The sequence below is a fragment of the Tinamus guttatus genome, unplaced genomic scaffold (assembly GCF_059628265.1).
Source record: "Tinamus guttatus ecotype Peru unplaced genomic scaffold, ASM5962826v1 Tinamus_guttatus_pri_ptg000223l, whole genome shotgun sequence".
Lineage (NCBI taxonomy): Eukaryota > Metazoa > Chordata > Aves > Tinamiformes > Tinamidae > Tinamus > Tinamus guttatus.
Window position 1 is genome coordinate 985,187 of NW_028288757.1, and position 18,346 is coordinate 1,003,532.

The 18,346-nt window shown below is 54.7% G+C and overlaps 2 protein-coding genes across 2 annotated transcripts; one reads left to right on the forward strand and one right to left on the reverse strand.

Annotated features, from left to right (window-relative positions):
* Positions 1 to 2,244: 2,244 nt before the first annotated feature.
* MVK (mevalonate kinase) lies at positions 2,245 to 12,258 on the reverse strand. Its single transcript, XM_088525158.1, has 10 exons — positions 12,180 to 12,258; positions 11,962 to 12,109; positions 10,986 to 11,133; positions 9,674 to 9,829; positions 7,135 to 7,238; positions 6,150 to 6,195; positions 5,299 to 5,389; positions 4,807 to 4,923; positions 2,616 to 2,769; positions 2,245 to 2,400 (listed from the first exon to the last, which is right to left on the reverse strand). The coding sequence occupies exons 1-10, from the start codon at positions 12,255 to 12,257 to the stop codon at positions 2,249 to 2,251; spliced, it is 1,194 nt and encodes a 397-aa protein (XP_088381284.1). The 5' UTR covers position 12,258; the 3' UTR covers positions 2,245 to 2,248.
* Positions 12,259 to 13,013: 755 nt separating this feature from the next.
* On the forward strand, positions 13,014 to 17,212 carry MMAB (metabolism of cobalamin associated B). The gene is made up of 9 exons (XM_088525136.1): positions 13,014 to 13,021; positions 13,190 to 13,236; positions 13,331 to 13,424; positions 13,532 to 13,589; positions 14,489 to 14,561; positions 14,905 to 15,002; positions 15,293 to 15,357; positions 16,262 to 16,321; positions 16,674 to 17,212. Exons 1-9 carry the CDS (start codon positions 13,014 to 13,016, stop codon positions 16,759 to 16,761), a joined length of 591 nt encoding a protein of 196 aa, XP_088381262.1. The 3' UTR covers positions 16,762 to 17,212.
* Positions 17,213 to 18,346: the final 1,134 nt, after the last annotated feature.

Sequence of the window (18,346 nt, forward strand, 5' to 3'; positions counted from 1 at the left end):
GCAGAGCCGGTTCCCGCTCCCGCTTTGCAGCACTGGCTGCAACGTGGCCACCCCCAGCCAGGGCGACCCTCCACACTCCATGTCCTGGATCCATCCGGAAGCTTGTGCGTTCCCGGGAAAGGCAGGAAGCAACAGGCCTGGCTGAGCCCCAAGGAAACCCCTGAGGCCGTAGGGCCGCCCTGGCCCTTCCCCTTGGTGTCACCTCCGCACCCGGAGGCCAAGGCCGCTCCGGGGCTGCGGGAATCGCGACCGACCCCTCGGGCACCCGCAGGGACCGGGATGGACCAGGACACGGCCAGGGGCCACCGCGGGCCACGACCGGCGGCCACGAGGCCGGAGCAAGAACCAGGGCCACGTTTCACACGCCGACAAACCCCGGCACCAGCAGCACGTTCGTGGCAGGGGCTTATTCATAATTCACCTCACTGCACTGCCCAAAGGCTTCATCTATTTCAATAGCCCCTTTTAATTATAATTTAAACCATCAAACCTGAATTTCTGCTCCGTTCTTTCCCTCCACCCTCCTTCAGCACTCGTAGTGTGACGGCTGGGTCGGCTTCTGAAGAAAACAGCTAATGAGGATCAACCCCAGACATGTGTTTTTGAAGCTAAGTTTCTTCACAGGGAATTTGGCATTTCTTTGTGCTAACCGGGAGAAACTACAGACACAGTTAAGCACTTTTAGAGTCAACACGCATTCAGATACTCACATTGATTACACTGTATTAGAAAATGGTAAATTATTTATTAGGCTTTTTGACTTGTGATTAGTGTAAAGCTGTTCGTGGATGCAAATTGGAATTGTAATTAGACATGTAGAAAACCAGCACTTGAAACCTGTTTTTATTGAAGCAGTGTAGGTACTTTTCTCCTTTTGTACCCAGCATAATTATCAAAGAACACTTTACACCTAAAAACATCAATTTATTAAAACCAGAGACAGTTTTATCTTTGCACAGCAAACTAAAGCTGGTCATCACGACGTCAAGATTTTAAAGCTGGCAGATCTCACCTTCTTGCTCCTGCCTGCGTATTCCTAACGGGAAGAGGAAGCCTCCCCCTTCTGCCAATCTATCACTCAGCTTTGAATGAAGTCTTTTGAACAGAGCTGCACTTAAATAAAGCAGGCAAGGAAAACAAAGACAAAAAGCTCTTTGGCAGGTACAGAAGAGACCAGAGCTGCTAAGAGGCGGCCTATTGCTACCAAATCCTCTGGCTGCTGACACTCACCTGCCAATTCCCTCCAGTTCAGTGGTGCGACTCATTAAAATATCTAAATTATAAACTACATTAGTGTAATCAGTTAAACACAGTTAGGTTTTATAGTTTGTCAGTTGCAAATTAAGGTCAGCTTTTGAAGAGGAAAAAAAAAATCATTCTACTTGGGAAAAAAACCCAAAAAAATACTTTAAACTGAAGCAAATTTGTGCTTGCTCCGTTATAAAACGGCATTATTTTTTCCCTACCCTGAGAGACGTTTTATTTACCCAGCAGTGTGTAGGGGGCTAAGAATGTGCTTATTTATGACTGAAGCAGAAGAGATCTCAAAACGGCTGTTGCGGGTAGGAATCTTAAGAATTCTTTTGCCTTTAAGCACCTCCTAGCAGATGAGTTGTTTGAACCAGACCCTGAGCATGCGAATGGCAACCAGGTTCAGACCCCGTTTCTCAGCCTAGACGGAAACAGAGATTATGGGAGACAGCGAAAACAGTGATAATTGCATTAGAACTGTACTGTTTCTCCCATTTTAATTATCCAAACTCTTAATTAGCAGCAAGTAAGAGCTGTATTTAAAGGTTTTCCCTCGCGCGCAATCGGAGTCCAGCAGGAACGGGGCCCTGGGCTTTCCCCAAACACGAGAGCCCCCCGTGCCCCTCGGCTGCGGAGCCGCCGCGCGTCCGGAGCGGGAGAACCCAGCAGAGCGGCACCATTGGAGCTGGAGCCCTGCCAAGACCCTCTTCTCCTGCCCCTGGAGAGCAGCTCAGCCGTTCAGCATGGAAATTCAAGATGGGATTTTGAGAGGCTGGGTCAGGTTTGCACTAGTGCAAGTGCAAGCAGTTGCTCCGTGATCCTCACCGTAATTCCCACTCCCAATAACACCAGGCCTGGACTTGGCTTCATGCCTGAGCGTAGAGACCCGCAACCAGAGAGAGAGAGAAGAGCCAGGGGGAGGTTTCCGGGTGCCAGGGCACAACATCCATCGCTCCAGGGACGCGGTGCCGCGCGCCCCGCTCCGCGGGGCAGAGCCCTAGCTCATGGAGAGCGCGCGCTGCACTTCTGCTTTCAGGGACGAGGGGGAGTGCAGGGTCACGCCGGGCGCCCCGATGTTGGTCTCCCAGCACTCGAACCCGCAGGCGCACAGGTCTCTCTTGGCTGCTTCCACGGCCAGCGGGGAGGTGTCTGCCAAGAGGAAGGCGAGAGCGGCCGGTTAACGGGCAGCCAGGCCACGTGGGGACGGACACGGGCTCCTGCACAGCTCAGCACGTGTCCCCGGAGCAGAGCAAACAGGATGGGACACACGTAAATAACAGCACTGACTCCACGCGCCGCATCCCGCTCCATCCGTCTGCTCCGGATCCCGCCCGCAGGAGGGACCCGCGGAGCCGGTTACCGACCTGGTGGCAGCAGGGTGACGCCGCAGCCGCCGCCGCCGGCGCCGGTCAGCTTGCTGTGCAGGCCGTGCGAGGCCGTCACGCGGCACAGCCGGTCCAGGCAGGGGTGGCCCACGCCGATCACGTTCAGGTGGTGCTGGTTGATGTCGAACAGCTCCTGGAAGCAGGCGCGGACACGGCGTGAGCACCAGCGGGCTCCTCGGCACGGCCAGGGCTGCGCCCAGGGCCCTGGGCTGCCCTGTCCCCCCAGCCGGCTCCCGGGGTCCCTGCTGGGCTCAGGGAACAGCCAGGTCATGGCAATCTGCCCGCAGGCGTTAACACGGGTGCTAAATCAGAGCCCCTGATGTGTCCTGGCTGTCACCCCCCTCCTTGTCACCCGAGTGTTGGAGGACACTGTGCAAACGCCTCCGCGGCCGTGGGAAGGGCACGGAGCCTCTGCTCCCTCCTCTACCCCGAGCCACTGGGCACCGTCCTGAGCGCTGCTGAGCCACCACCCCGGAGGGGACCGGGCAGAAATAACCTCTCTACCCCCTCCCAGAGCGTTTCCATTCTCTGTTTCAAACGGACGCAGGATGAATCAGCCAGTTGCAGGCAGGGCAGGTTGTCGAGGCCTTTGTGCTGCATTGGACAGATGCCCACCCAGAGGCCCCCTCAACGCCTGCGCGAGGGCAGGGAGCTGTGATGGTCCAAGACACCCGTCATCTCCCGATCCAAAACCTGCTCGGGATCGGCTGACAGCTCCTGACACAGGAGACTGCTTCGATAGCTCGCACACAATGCTGGCCACAATCACACGTTTCACAAACGGCCAGATACATCCAAAGCTGCGCTCCAGCCTCGGGACAAGCCCAGGACAGCAGCTCGGAAGGCAGGTCGGGCTCTTCGGAGATCCCGAAGCCCTCGGCACGTTCCCCAAAGCCGGGCACTGGGGAGGGATTGTCCGAAGTCTCGTTCCACGTGGTGACCATGTGGAGCAGACGCGGGATCTCCCACAGCCGGGAGCAGCTCTGCGCTCAGCTGGAGCCGCCACCGCACGTGCAGAAACCCCAGCACCCTCTCGGTGCAAACAGAGCAGGGCTTTGCTGCAAATCCCATGGGAACTTCCCATCGGCACGTGCCCGAGGGATTTACAGGATCACGGCCGAGCTGCTCAGTGGGTATCACGTTTTCCGGCCAGTTTTTGACACCCCTCCCTCTACTCCATCTCCGTGTGCTCTGGGGACCTCCTGGGCTGGCTGCAGACCCAGCAAGAGCCGTTTGGCTCTGCCCACCCGCAGCAGTGGGACACAGCAGAAGGCAGTGCCAGGTGTCCCCTAACGGGGCTGACGCCGCTGCCCTGAGTGGAGGTGGCACAGGGAGCTCCTCGGCACGCTGGAACTGTCCCCTGCAGCTCCGTGTGGCTGCAGGGCCCACGTCCTGTCACCTCCAGCAGGCAGAGCACCTCGTGACAGCGCTGCAGGGTGGCATCCAGACACCAACAAGGAGCTGTTCCACCCGTTCCAAGGGGTTCCTGGCCACCCCGGGGCCGGGCCAGGTCCACCTCAAGTGGACTCTGTCACACCTCCTCACCCCACGGTCACAGGACCAACATCACGGTGCTCTCAGTGCTGCTTCCACTCGAGAGCCTCCCCGGCACAGCAGCCTCTCCCACCTCGAACAGAGCCAAAGCAAACACAGATCTGTGCACGCACCTCATGCATCAATGTCAGCTCAGCTCTGGGCACAGCTCTGTTTGTTATTCCCTGGAGCCAGGATGAGCACAGAGCCACGGGGGCTGGCTCGGGACCAGCCTGTCGCCAACTGGTGGCCACTGGGTTCTCTGCTCCGCTCTCCAGCCTTGGCAGTGACAAAGCGGTAGCGTCACCAGCGCTGCCAGAACAAGCAACTCAGGGAGGCAGATCTCAAACTGAAGCCACTCTGCTTCTTAGCGAAGGGAAGCAAAACCTCCAGAGCTCTGAATCGCCAGAGCAGCCAGTCCCTTCCCTCTTTTCCTGTGCTCCCCTGTGGAAAGAAACCAGCATCCTCTGTCCCTGGCTCCAGGGAGGGTGCTCAGAGCAACAACACGGGCCACGGGTCCACACTGAACAGAATGTTTCCTGCTATCAAGTTCTTTCTCAGACCTAATGTTCTTTAAATGACATTTTGATGTTCAACTATAACAGTGTCTAAAAATACAGGCGAACGAGCCCCTTACCTCCAGCACAGGGTAATACTCCGGTGATGGATTTCCAGGCATCGCTTCCAGAACACTTTGGCACTCCTGAGAAATTGCATTGATGGAGTCCAGCACTGGGTTCATTATGGCAGGGAACTGAGGAGGAGGGGGAAGAGGCAAGACGTGAGACAGCGGCTCCTCTAGACCCAGCGCTACCGCGATGAAACCGGCCCAGCCTTTTGGGGCTGGATTAGTCCTCATCTCATTTGGAGCTGCTTGTTCACAGAGAAAACCAATGCAGCCCAAGGCAGCAGTAAGTCGCCCACCCTTGCAGAAACCGGAGCGAGAGAAGCAACAGGCCGGAGGAAGGAACATTTTTTCCATGGTTGAAAACCAGTGGTTTTTGTGGCCTGTCCTGTAATGCTGAGGAGGAGGAGGGCAGTTGAGCCCCCCCCATCCTAAGCGAGGGGGACCCCCCGTGCCACCCAGGCCACATCTCTGCAGTCTGCAGCCGCGTGGGCACCGTCGCACCTTGAGGATCTTGTCCTTGACACCAGCCACCAGGACCTTGGTGCTTCGGGGCACTTTCGTGTTGGTCAGCAGGATCCTCAGCGTGGGCACCCTGCAAATAACACAGACACCATCCCCTGGCCCCTTCCTCCAGCCACTGCTGGTCCTGCCCCGAGACCCCCATCGGAACAAGGCCCAAGACAGAGACCCCCATTAGTTTTCAGGAGTTAAGCAGGTGCGCAAGGGGCCTGGGTTCAGGCATGTCCCTCGTAGTTACACTGAGCAACTGTTCCAGCTCCATAAATAGGCCTGTAACATATTTACTGAAATCCATGTTTTTCAACTAAAATCTTTCCCTTAAAATACAATCTGTGAGGTTAGCCAGCAGTAGCCATTAGCTGCTAATAGAGCAATTTCATGCACTGTGTAAGATTTTAATGGAGTCAGATTATACTTCATTGTCAGAAGGCAGAGGGAACATTTAGGGCCTGGATTTGCTCTTTGCAGCTTGGTTTTCATGTAGTTCTACCACCAGGTAAGCAAAAAGCTCCCCCTCTCCACAATGTCATTTGCTGCCAGGAGCAGACCCGTTCCTGCTGCCCATAATGCCATGAAATTAATATTGATCCTTCGTGCTCTGTTCATCTAATGTCACATAATGACTAAACATTTCATTGTGCTCGTCTGCCCCAAGCCAAGATGACACTCAAGCTACCTACACCCATGGCCAACAGCAAGATCCGGCTACCAAGCCCTTCTGCCAGGCTGTTAGCAATCTCCCATCAATCTCATACCATATAAAATCCATCCCATATATCTTTGACATTTTCCACCCACTGTATGCGAGCGTTATTTTTAAACTCGAATATTACCTCTTTAATGATGTGATTTTTCCTGATTGGTATCGCAGGGCTCCACCTAAAGTAAAACACATGCATTGTCTCAGTACACCGTGAGCCCAAGATAACACAATGTCGTAAGAAATAGAAGGTCTTTCATCTTTAGAACCTCACCCAGAGCGTATGACAGTAATTGCAAGAAACACCAGCTAAATGAACCATTTTCTCAGACAGCATGAATTTGCCTAACTGCTGATTTAATGAGAGGGTCTGGCTGGACACAGTTAACCCAATGTCTTTCCCTTTGCTCCCCTCTAGTGCAGGATCACATATGTCTTTTTTAGCAGTGGAGAGTTTGGCCACTATTAAATCCTCACTGAAAAAGGCACGAAGCAGCAATTCCCTGGGGCATAGCTGAGCACACAGGCTTCAAACTGGCCTCAGGTCTGAACGTGGGCATTCCCATCAGCAGCCAGCCTTCAGCATGGAATTCTGCTGTCCAGAAGGAATGTCTCACTCTGCTCCTATTTTTACTGAAGCATTGCGATTAGGTCTCATTAGAAAGATTATTAAAAGGAAAAGTCTCAAAGGACACTTCCAAAACAATGGGAAGTCTCTGCTAATTGAAACTAAACAACAGCTGTCCGCCTGCATTTTCTACTGCATTATCCTTTGAATGGGATTGGGCTTCTCTGTTCGCTCCAGAATGTTTGAGTTTGAGTTATTTACAATGGGGTTTCTGCCCCACGGCGCTTGCCTGGGAGACGGAGCCCTGCGGGGTCAGGGCAGCTGCTCTCCCAGCTTATACGTGGGGCAAACCAAGGCAGAAAAGGACTCCCTCCCCTCAGCTCAAAAGGAGAAGCTGAATTTGGGGGTTTCTGGTCCCTTTGCAGCACTCAGGGCAGCGAGGCCACCTGCTCCATCCAGTCTGTCTGCAGCAGCCCCGAGCGGGTCTTTGTTGTGTGCAGAAACGCAGCCCGAGCTGCCGTACGGACTGCGCCGGGCAAAACGCACGTACCCCAAGTGCCAACAGCATTATCCACCCCCGAGGGGTTGCCGTGGATCACCCGCTCGCCCTGGAAGGCCCAGCTGTTAATTAAGCTCAGCTCTTCTTCTGTCCACCTGAAAGGCAAGAAGATGAGTTCAGCGCGTGCCCGAAAGCGGCATTTGCAGCGTGATGGAGAGAGCGGCCGCGGCCGACGCCAGCAGCGACCAGGCAGGGCCAGGGCAGCTGCTGCGGGAAGCTCCGAGCCCTGGATGCCTTTGCTGACGGTCACACACCGCGTTCGCGGTGCCGGGATGGCGTGTGGCCGCGTGCGGCACCTCGACGGCGCGCAGCTCATCCCTGCGGAGCGCAAGCGCCTCTCCCGGAGGCAGGGATTCAGGGAGAGGCTCCCAACCAAGGGAACATCCACCCACGCCACCTGAACGGCAATCTGGACCTCTCCGCATCTCCCTGACACCACGTGTCACCAAACGCCCCGGCCTGCGACCTCGCTCACCCCACACAGGACACTGTATTTATAGACGGAGACGGCACCACGTGAGGAGGGGATACTGAAAGCTGCAATTCACACATGCAACTTCTGCCTCTAACTGCCAGCTGATCAGCTGCTAAAACCTCACCAGTTTGGTCAGAAGATGCATTTAGAAGTGATTTGGTATCTCCTGTATGGGCTTCGTCCCCTCTGCACAGTCCAGATGCTCAGGGCACATTCCAAGCCCCCCTCCAAACCGTCCAGCACACAGTGGCGTCGGACACCCCGGTACCAGCTGCACTCTGCAGAAATCACAGCTAATATTCGGTGCAGGCAGAATGTGCAGTCAACAGGTTTTTGGAATGAGCCCAGAGTAGGAACCATATGCTAGAAGCGAGGCACACGGATGATCTGGGGGTAGATATCACACAGACTCACATGGAACAACCAAAACAGTCACTGACTGGTGCTGAGGCAGAAATTCTGGGAGCCACCTGGTATTTGGCAGCATCTTTCCTTAACTCTCCAGTTCCCTGGGCTTCATCTGAATTCCCTCATCCTTCTTCACACACCTTTAATTTCACTTGCCAGTATTTAATCTCTGAAGCATTCAGCAAAACAGCTCACACTACCGTTCCTCAAAACAGAAACACAGTTTGCTGTAAACCACTTGTTTTTAATCCTCTTTGAGAGGCTGTGATTCTTCTCTACGCAGGAGTCATTATATCACACTGTTCTTTTCTTGCAATGTTAAGCAAAAACCTTCTGAAGTCTGACACCCCCATCTCTCACTTACCCCTCTGCACGCCAGCTGGAAGAAAAAAAAACTACGCCGTGCTCAAGCTGAAAAGCGTGAGCAGGGAACGAAGGCATCCTTCCCACTTGCTGTCTGCTTTGGAACTGGCCTTTTATTTCCCACATAGCGTGACTGTTTGGGAGACCTGCCCGAGCACAGCTCACAAACAGCCCCACTCGAGGAACGTGTTTCTGGGTCAGGCTACAAAGCCCCGTTTTGAAGGGGAACGTCGCCGTCCTCGCTCGCTGCCTCACTCGGAGGCTGAAGGAAAACTCCGGAGAAGCCAAGCGTAAAAGGCTGCACCTGGCACGGAGCAAACAATGGAGTTCTGCGCTCCAGCTGCGATACGCATCTTTAAACACAGCTTCCCTGGACACAGGGAGGGCAGAGCAGGTTTGCAAGCCCTGACATCAAGTGACAGCAGCTACACAGGGCACACGCAGGTGGAGGTCGGGAGACTTCCTATCACCGGCCATTGGAAAAGGGGAAGCTCGGGCAGGAAATGGGAAGGAAAAGAGCCACATGCAGAAAGAAATTAATGTGTAAAGGCAGAAAAAAAAAAGAAAAAAAAACAAAAAGCAGTAAGGATCCCTGAAGAACACAAAGCAGAACCTAGAAGATGTTCAGAGAGAGAAAACGGAGGTAAAAAGAAAAAATCTCCCTGTAAGTTAAAGCATGTATTTTATTTTCTTTGCAAAATAGATCAGCTGTATCATTTATCACTGCAGTGAGCAGTCACAGCCAGATCCTGAGCACAAGGGAAACTGGAGAGTTCAAGAGATGCCAGGGGAAAGAAGGACAAGGGTGCAACAGTACTGGGATGGACTCATCCAAACGGGATGCACAGCCAAAGACAGCTGTCCGTGCTGCCACTGTCACAGCCTCACACCAACTAGCATAACCTCCCTGCAAACCACACGAATGGCTGGAGCTGTGCTAATCATAATCATAGAATCACAGAATGCTTAGGGTTGGAAGGGACCTCTAGAGATCATCTAGTCCAACCCCCATGCACACGCAGGGTCTTAGAGCCCATAATCTTAGAGCCCATCTCTGCACACCTGCATAATTGTGTAAAACACTGCAGGCACAAATTCTATTTAGCGGGTAATAACCCCCTGTTCCTGCTGCCGGCGAGCATCGCCGGCAGCAGGAACAGGGGGTTATTACCCACTAAATAGAATTATAAGGAAGGTTTGGGATTTTTTTTTTGTCTTTTTTCCTTGTAATTATAAGGAAGAGGCCCCCCAGAGCCATGCGGGGAGGCCTCCCCACCACGTTACCTGGTCGGGGTGGCCGTGTCGGCGGGCGGGCAGGCGATGGCCCCGCACGCGGCGAGCAGCGCGGCCGCCACGCACACGGAATAGGCGGCGCTGGAGCCCAGCCCGGCTCCCGTGGGCAGCTCGGACCACACGACGATGTCCACGCTCGGAACGTCTCTGAAAGGCAAACACAGGGGCGACCTGGAATTCCGTCTTGAAACAACATTTCTAAGGCAAGGGGTGCCCATTAGGAGCGATCACAGGAGAAGCTGGGTGAAAATTGGCAACCTCAGCGCACGCGGAGGCACCGGCAGACACGGGCCTCAGCAGTGCCCTGTTAGCACAGCTGAGCGGCCTCGCTGAGCCATTGTGCTAGAACAAAGCCCTGCTGAATCGGGGCTATGATTAGCACAGCTTGTCAGGCTGCTAGCAAGGGCACTCAGTAACCAAATACTTCTGGAGCTCCACAGAGAGACCCTCCAAAGATTGTTTTAAACGTTGTTGTGACCATAGCTGCATCTTGACGAGCTGCTGGGGAAGTGAAACGCACACACGTGTTTGTGTCCAGGGGCTCCTGGTCTCCCCCCTCTCAGGGGCTCTCCCTACCAACAAACCTGGGAGCTCTCCCCTGGCTGGGCAAGGACACCAAGGGCTCCATTTCAGGGCAGGCGGATCAGAGCACTGGTGCTACCAGCAAGGAGCTTGGAGACAGCAAAGCAGAACACAAGGCAGCTAAAAATTGTAACCTTCATTTCCTCTGCCCTGAGTGCTGAGCCCAGGCTCTGGCCTCATTTGCAATAGCAGCCAGTGCTCTATCAGCCTCCATCCTCAGTAGCTTCTCAAGAACTTTCAGCAACATCAACATCGTTGGTCAAGTGCAGATACTGGGAGAGCCCCAACCCACAACTACCCCCAGTTCCCGTATTTTGAGAGAGATTCAGCCCACCAGAGAGAACAGACATAGCTCAGACATTTAATTAAAGTACGTTTCCATGGTAATTTTTCTAACCTAATTCAAGATGAGATGAGCTGCCTGTCAGGGATGGGGCGGCTGTCTGCCTGTGCAGGAAGCGTGGGACTTGTGCACCTCCAAGGTAGGTCTCTAAAGCAGAGTCTCCCCCAGCTGCTGGGAACACCTGGCAGCTCCCCTTCCCTAACAAGCACAGCTTAGCTCTAACAAGTTGCTCCTGGGGTGCTGGGAACCCAAGTGTGGGTCTCTCTTAATTCCTCATTCCACCTCACCTTGTAAAAGCAATTAGCAATTGTAAAAGCAATTACCGATGCACAACACGCAAGCTAGCACGTTTATTTTAGTGCAGGAAGGTAATCTTACCCATACTTAGCTGAAATAGCCAGGCACATATAGAGAAAGGCAAGAGTAGCAAGGCTCTCTGGAGCTGAGGACTCGGCAGAGATTCCAGCAAACTCCCTCAGTGCATCCAGCTGCTCTACACTGGGGGATTTAGATTCATCAAAGTCAGCTGCAGAAGCAAGCAGGGCAGAATTTAAACACTTAGCAACCAGTGAGTTTTTAGACTTGAAAGCAGTATTTACAAGAACAACATCTCCTGTTACAGTCGGTGCAGCAGACTGCGCCAGTCAGCATGTCTTGTGTACAAAGCCGAAGACTCAAGATAAAATAAAAGCAAAATCTCCACCAGCCGTGCTGAAAACCCAGCGTTTCCACATCCCCGCACCCACGCTGTATTCCAGCGATTCCCCCCTTCCCTGCTCTACTCAGCATGCCCATCCATCACTACACAGAGCCTGGCAAGACAAAAACTCTTTAATAAAAGAACAAGGAATATTCTGATGTGCTTCACGCAGAAGCCGGGAAGCCAAGCGGATGCGAGCAGGTATGGGCACAGACAAGTTTTGGTCTGTGCTGCGAGATTGCCAACGTGCTGACACCTTGTTCTGCCTTCTGCTACGCCAGCAGCGCCTGCGAACACCGCAGGGATTAATGCCAGGGCCTCCACGGGAGGGTGGCACAGCTGCCTGGCAGGCAGTTCTTTCCAGTACTGGATACGGCAGAAATTCCAGCAAGGACAGGCAGGAGCGGAGATGAAAAAACAGGCCCCATGTCCCAGCTTCCCCAAGAGCCCTCAGGCGGGCTGGTTTTAGAGGCTCCCTTCAGACCCGCCACGTCCCTGTCCGGGTCCCAACTGCCAGGCAGGGCTGGAAAAGCCCCCGGGAGCCAGGGGACACAATCACAGCGAGGGCCCCGTGCGGACCCGCGCTGTGACGGACGGGACCTGCAGCGGGTCGGAGCCGCGGGGCCCGCGGCCGTTCCCCTCCGTTCCACTTGCCTGGGAAGGCGCCGCGCAGGGCGCGCAGCCGCGGCACGTCCCAGCGGGCCTCGACGCCGACGCCGGGCAGCCGCACGGCCACGCGGCCGCCGTCGGCGGGCCGCAGCCGCAGGAAGGTGCGCAGGTCCAGGGCCACGGCCAGGGCCGCCTGCGGGCGAGGAGCAGCGTGAGGCGGGCGCCGCGGGGCCCGCGGGGCCGCGCCGGGCCGGGCCGCTCACCTTGCCGTGCACCACGGCGTGCTCCCCGTGCAGGATCACCTTCCCCGGCGCCGACACCACGAGGCTCCGCTCCAGCATCGCCGCCTGCCAGGGGGAAGGGAGAGGGCAGCTGAGCACGGGAAGGACCAGGACCCCCTCAGGATCCAGTTCCTACTTCCACCCCAGCTCCCATTCTTGCTTTCATCCCCATTCCTGCTCCCATCCCCATTCCCGTCTCCCTTCCCATTACCCATCCCTGTTCCCACACCCCTTTCTCCTCCATTTCATGTTCCTATTCCTGCTCCGTTCCCATCCCTATCCTCATGTTCCCTTCTCTCCTCATTCTCGTTCCTATCCTCATGCCTGCCCCATCCCTACTCCCATACCCGCTCTCATTCTCGTTCCTATTCCTATTCTTGTTCCCGTTCCCATCCCAACTGCTGTGTCCATTCCTGTCTCCAGCCCCATTCCTATTCCTACTCCCATTCCCATTCCCATTCCTATTCCTATTCCTACTCCCATTCCCATTCCCATTCCTATTCCCATTCCCCTCCTACCCCCTTTCGTATCCCCCCGTCCCCAGGGCAGCCCGGCGCGGGGTCCCGCTCCCCTCCGCACCCACCACCGCTCCACACGCACCCGCCGCCCCGACAGATTGACAGCCCCGTCGACCAATAGGAGCGGCGCGTGCTCCCGCCCACCTTACCCCGGCGCCAATAGCGGCGCGCCTCGCGGGGGCGGGTTTTCGCGAGGGCCAATCCCCACGCGGCCGCCGCGGGTGGCGCGGTGCTGGGGTGAGCGCGGCGGGACGGCGGCCGAGGAGGGTCAGGGCCGGGGCTACGGGAGCCGGCAGGGATGCTGCGGTGGGCGGCGGCGGCGGCGCGGGGCCTGCGCGGGCCGCGGGGCCCGGCCACGGCGACAGCGACAGCGGCCCGGGCCTGCGGGGGCGGCGGCGGCGCGGCCAGGTGAGCGCGGGGCGGCGCGAGGGGCCCGGCCGCCCTGCCCGCGCTCACGGCCCTGTCCCTCCGCAGCCCGGAGCGCGGCGGGCCCCGGATCTACACGCGGACGGGAGACACAGGTAGGGCCGCGCCGGTACCGGGCCGGTACCGGGACCTTGGGCGGCTCCGGGCTCAGCCCGACCCCCTCCTCCCTTCCCCGGGCTCTTTCCCAAGGTTTTTCCAGCACTTTCACCGGCGAGAGGCGGCCCAAGAGCGACCGCGTCTTCGAGGCGCTGGGAGCCACCGACGAGCTGAGCTCGGCCATCGGGTGAGCGGCGCGGGAGCCGCCCCTGCCCGCGGGAAAGGGGGTTTCCGTGGAAAAACGGGAAGGGGGCCGCCTTCCCGCCCCGCCTGAGCCGGCTCTCCCTGCTGCAGGCTCGCCAGGGAGTTCAGCAGCGAGAAGGGCCACGCGTTCGTGGAGCAGCTGCACAGGGTGAGTGTCAGCGCCCGGCGCCGCGGCCGCAGCAACCCCATTGGCGCTGCTGGAGCTCCTTCCTCAAGCTTTGCTTGGGGACATGATGCTCCCCTGGACACAGGACCCTAATACGTAGAATATGTAACAAATATTGAGGGTCTTGCCCCTAGTTATGCTATGGGTAATAAAGTCCATCTTCTTAACCTGAGAAGCCATCCAGCCGACCAAGTAGATTGATTATGGGCAGACAAACATATCTCCGAGAGATATGTTTCCAAGATATCCAAGAGATAAGTCAGAGCTGTTGCTGCACGGGCTCATGGACACGTGTTGAGCCTTGTTGTCACATTTGCCTCAAATCTGAAAGGAAAATGAGGCAACAACGTGAGCTCGATGGTAGGATGCATCTCCCACCATGTCAGCCCAGAGTTCCTGCAGATTAGCTTTGTTGCACAGAACAACTCGGAAGTAGCTAATCGGAGGCTTTGGAAGGGTTTTCCAAACTGCCTCTTAAATAACCAAGGCCACGGAGAGATGCTCCTCGCGGGGACAGAGGAGCCACGGAGCCGGCTCCGTGTCCTGGTCGCTGCCCTTCCCTCGGAGGCTCCGGCTCTGCCCGCAGAGGGATGAGCGCTGCTCCCCTCCGCGCTCTGCAGCGTCAGCCAGGGCAGTTTAATGTGCCAGTGAAAATGAGTACACGTGCTAATCTGGCTTCTCATAAAGCAATTAGGGAGCACTTATCTGATCCCTCCTGCCAGCAGACTGGGGGATGATGAACAACAAGGGTAGGATCTTCTTTAATCAGCACAACCAGCTGTCGCCTCCCAGAGCTTGCTGCACTTTTCCCGGAGCATCAAAGGCTGGATAATGAAAGCTGCTTTTTTCTTTTTTTTTTTTCCCCCAATTGCCACATGCAGGTGCAGTGCATGCTGCAGGACGCGGGCTCCAACATCGCGACGCCCCTCTCCTCGGCCAGGCAGGCCCACCTCAGTAAGCCCCGCAGGACCTTTCCTGGGATAACGGCTCTGGAAGGAGCGCTGGCTGCTGGAGTCTGTTCCTGCTGCGTGTGGGGCTCAGGGAGGGGAAGCCACACGTGGGTCCTAGAGCTGCTCAAGTGACCTGTGAGATGGGGCCATCCCGGGCCCTGTCCCAGAGCCGGGGCCACAGCCCCAGCTGCGGAATGGGCAGCAGCCCCCTCCAGCAGCAGGGATGTGGAGGATGGGGACTTGCTTTTCTTGGGACTTACTGATCCAAGGAGTATCAAATTTCATCTTCTACAGACCAAATCACTTCTGGTTTCTTTTTTTAGTTGATTCTTCTTTCCCCTCTGTAGAGCGAACGTCTTTTAGTGAGAAGCCTGTTCTGGAGCTGGAACAGTGGATTGATAAATACTCAGAAGAGCTTCCCCCGCTCAGAGCTTTCATACTGCCAGTAGGTGCTTCTTATGCCACTTGCTGCTTTGTCTGCCATTGGGGGAAAAAGTACAAAGCAGTTTGTATGGCACTTGGTCCATGCGTTGACCTAAAGGAAAGCAGAGAGAAGGGTCAGATTGAGCCAACTCTGCACAAACTGTTGCATTTAGACACCTCTTCACAACTCCTAGCTGGAATGTAAGGCTCAGCTGTGTGTGTGAGATGCAATAAACTGTGCTGCATTTGAGGGCGAGGTGGGTGGCTATCTGGCATCAGCAGCATTAACACTCCGTTTAATTGTTGTTTCAGTCGGGAGGTAAAAGCAGCGCCGCTCTCCACGTTTCCCGAGCTGTCTGCCGCAGAGCTGAGAGGTGGTGAGTGCTGGGCTGTTAATGTCACCAAATAAAATGTGTGAAAGGTGATCAGATTGCAGCAACTGCAAACCATGTAGCATTGCAGTCAGGTGGCCTCAAACGGTCTGTGCTTGGCTAGAACTTGAGTCAGGTTTGGTGTTTGCACTGGGCTCCCTCTCCCAGATCAGCTCATCCCAGCTAGGGCTCCAGAAGCACCAGGGCTGTTGATTCCTCCTTCTAGTGCCATGTGTGTTCCAGGTGTTTCCTAGGCCAGCTGGGGCACTGGCAGGAATTCTGTAGCAGCCTAAGGTGTTACTGCCTGCCTAAAGGTGTTACCTGTCCTGAACCTCTCCTGGAAAGCTCCCCCAGGAAAGTCTGCAGAAGGAAAGCCTGCTCGTCACATAAGTCACTTCCATGCAAAATGCCTTGTGGCACCTTGGACCTGCTAAGGGGCAGTTCTGCCCGAGGAGCTGGGGGTCCTCACCAGAGCTGCTGACAGGCAGGGGACGTTTCCAGGAACGTGCCCTGCTGCGAGGGTGGCTGTGGTCAACAACAGCACCTTAAACTGCTGAGCAGTGTACTGGAACAATGTCGTCTTGGAAAAAAATCATCAGAATGAGGGTTTCCTTGTCAAAAGGAGGCTTGAATAAAGGCAAGGAACGGCTCCAAGAAGGCTCAGCGTTTACTTGCAGGAAAGGATCATGATTCTGCAGGGTGTTAGTCACCTCCAGGCTGCTCCATTCTCAGTGATACCCGTTTCTGAGTGTTCTGTAGCAGGTGGGACTGCAGCCCTGAAGAGCTGCAAGGGGTAGTTTTATTATGTGATGCCTGGGTGAGGCTGGTGCACGAGTGCTCCAGCAAACTGCATTAATCTGTGCATTGAGAGCAAGCTAAATACACTCACAGCTTTCTCTTCTTGTTCCAGTGTGGTACCGTTAGTGCAAGCAGGGGAAGCAGATCCAAATGTGGCCAAATATTTAAACAGGTAAAAACAAAAAAACACTCCCCCTCTAAACCCTTGTTTGTCTGTGGAGCTGGGTGTTGTTTCTCTCATCTTGGCAAAGAACTGCAGGGTCTTACCTCTCAAGAAGCTTCCTTTCTAGTTTTTAAAGTTTGAAGAAATGGCTTGTTATAAAGCATTTGTGCACAGCCTGCAGAGAGGTGCTGAGGAGCTTTCCTGCTGAAGGCTGCCTTCAGAACCACTGGTTCACAGGGTCTCTCTGCCTGGTTGGCCCTGCAGTTCCTAGTGCTATAATCACATGTGCTTTGTTGCTTGTTGCTGGATACAAACGCAGCTGACAGGAGAAATGTTCTCCCTGCTTTTCTCTTGTTTCCAGACTAAGCGACTACCTCTTCGTTTTGGCACGTTATGCTGCAATGAAAGAAGGGAAGGAAGAGAAAATATACATAAAGTCTGAAGCATAAGTGGGACTTGGGTTATTGCTTTCAAAATCACAAAAAGCTAAGTCCAATAGAGTGCCTTTTCCCAGGTAAGAAAGGCAAGAGAATGAGCCTGGACTGGGTCTGTGAACTGGCCAAAAACTTCCCATTTACATAACCAAGATCTGGTTCACAAGTGCTGTAAGGAACACAGCTGCCCATGAGGCCTTGCCCAGGTAGCACTTGTATGGTGGGCTGACTTCAGAATTAGTGTTTGCCCCAAACTGGAACTTCAGGTAATCACAGCTGATTTCTAGAGATTTTTTAATTTCTCTGGGCAGTGGCAAGTGCTATGGAAGGGCCCTGACAGCACTCTGAGGAATGCAGAAGAGAAACTAATCAGCTTCTCTTTAAGTTGTAATGCCCATGCAGAACAGAGATTCAGGAATTCTGCCCACCAGCTCTGAAATAATAAATGTGATTTACTTGTACCAAAGGGCCCTTAACTGTCATACTTTAATGCTGAGCCCAGCTTGCTTTTCTTTTGTTAAGTTGCTTTCCATCCATCAGCCCTGACTGGAGCTCGAAGAGCTTTGTAGATTTACAGGAATGTGCTCGCTGGCACTGGCTGCCTGTTTCATGCGTGTGAAGAATTTCTCAGCATCCCCTCTGCCAGGAATGGGGCTCGTGCAGGAAAGGGGGATTAAAGGAAGAGGGGCTAAATCCTACAGTTCCGTGCGAGCAAGATCCGTGTGGGCAGCAGGAGTTAACTCCGTGTGGCCCTGCTCTCCCTGCGCAGAGCACAGCGTGGTTGCAGCATCCCCTTTTTCTGCAGATCTCACAAAAATTGGGGGTAATCCCGACGGTTTCTCTGCATCCCATGGAGCCCTCACTAGAGTGGAGAGGCTGGAGCTGTGGCTGCAGACAGCACAGAGTGCATCTTGAACAGAAAAAACACCCTGTGCACTCACCCAGGTCAACCAAATGCTTCATCTTGCTGAACAACTGTAGGTTTTGCTGCCTTTTTCTTTAAACATTCCTTCACTTGCTGTTTTAATGCTGGAACTTCAAGTGTATCAATCTACATTGCGCAAGCTCTGCAACCTGAGCCCCTAACGAGAAACCCAAGGCAGAGCTGAGTAATTTGACAGAGCAAGCTAACTAAAACTCGGGAATCATTAGAATAGCTCTGCTAGGAGTTTTTCCAGCTGCCTGATGGATTGAAGACTGCTAGAAAAACATCTTGGATATGTAAATCAGTGCTTACACCAGGCCTAATGAGCTAACTCCTCGAAACCCATTCAGAAGAGCCAAAGAATTACAGTTTGTACCGTTAAGTCCAAGACTCCTACAGCTTGGAAACATAATTTGGAAGAAGAGCCGTGAGGCACGTTGTTTTAAGCCTCTTGCCCTTGGAGGAAGGAATGTTACAGATTCCACTGGCTGTAAGGGCGCTGCTTGGAGAAAGCTCCACGCACGGAGCGTGTCCGCACCAAGCGCGGTTCTCGGGTGGGAGCTTCCCAGGCATGCAGCCTCCTCTCTCCAATTATTCACGTAGGAACAACCTTAAAGCTGCTCCCGGAAAGTGGCTCTGGCTTTTGCGTTAACTTTTTAATCAGAGCAGGGTCAG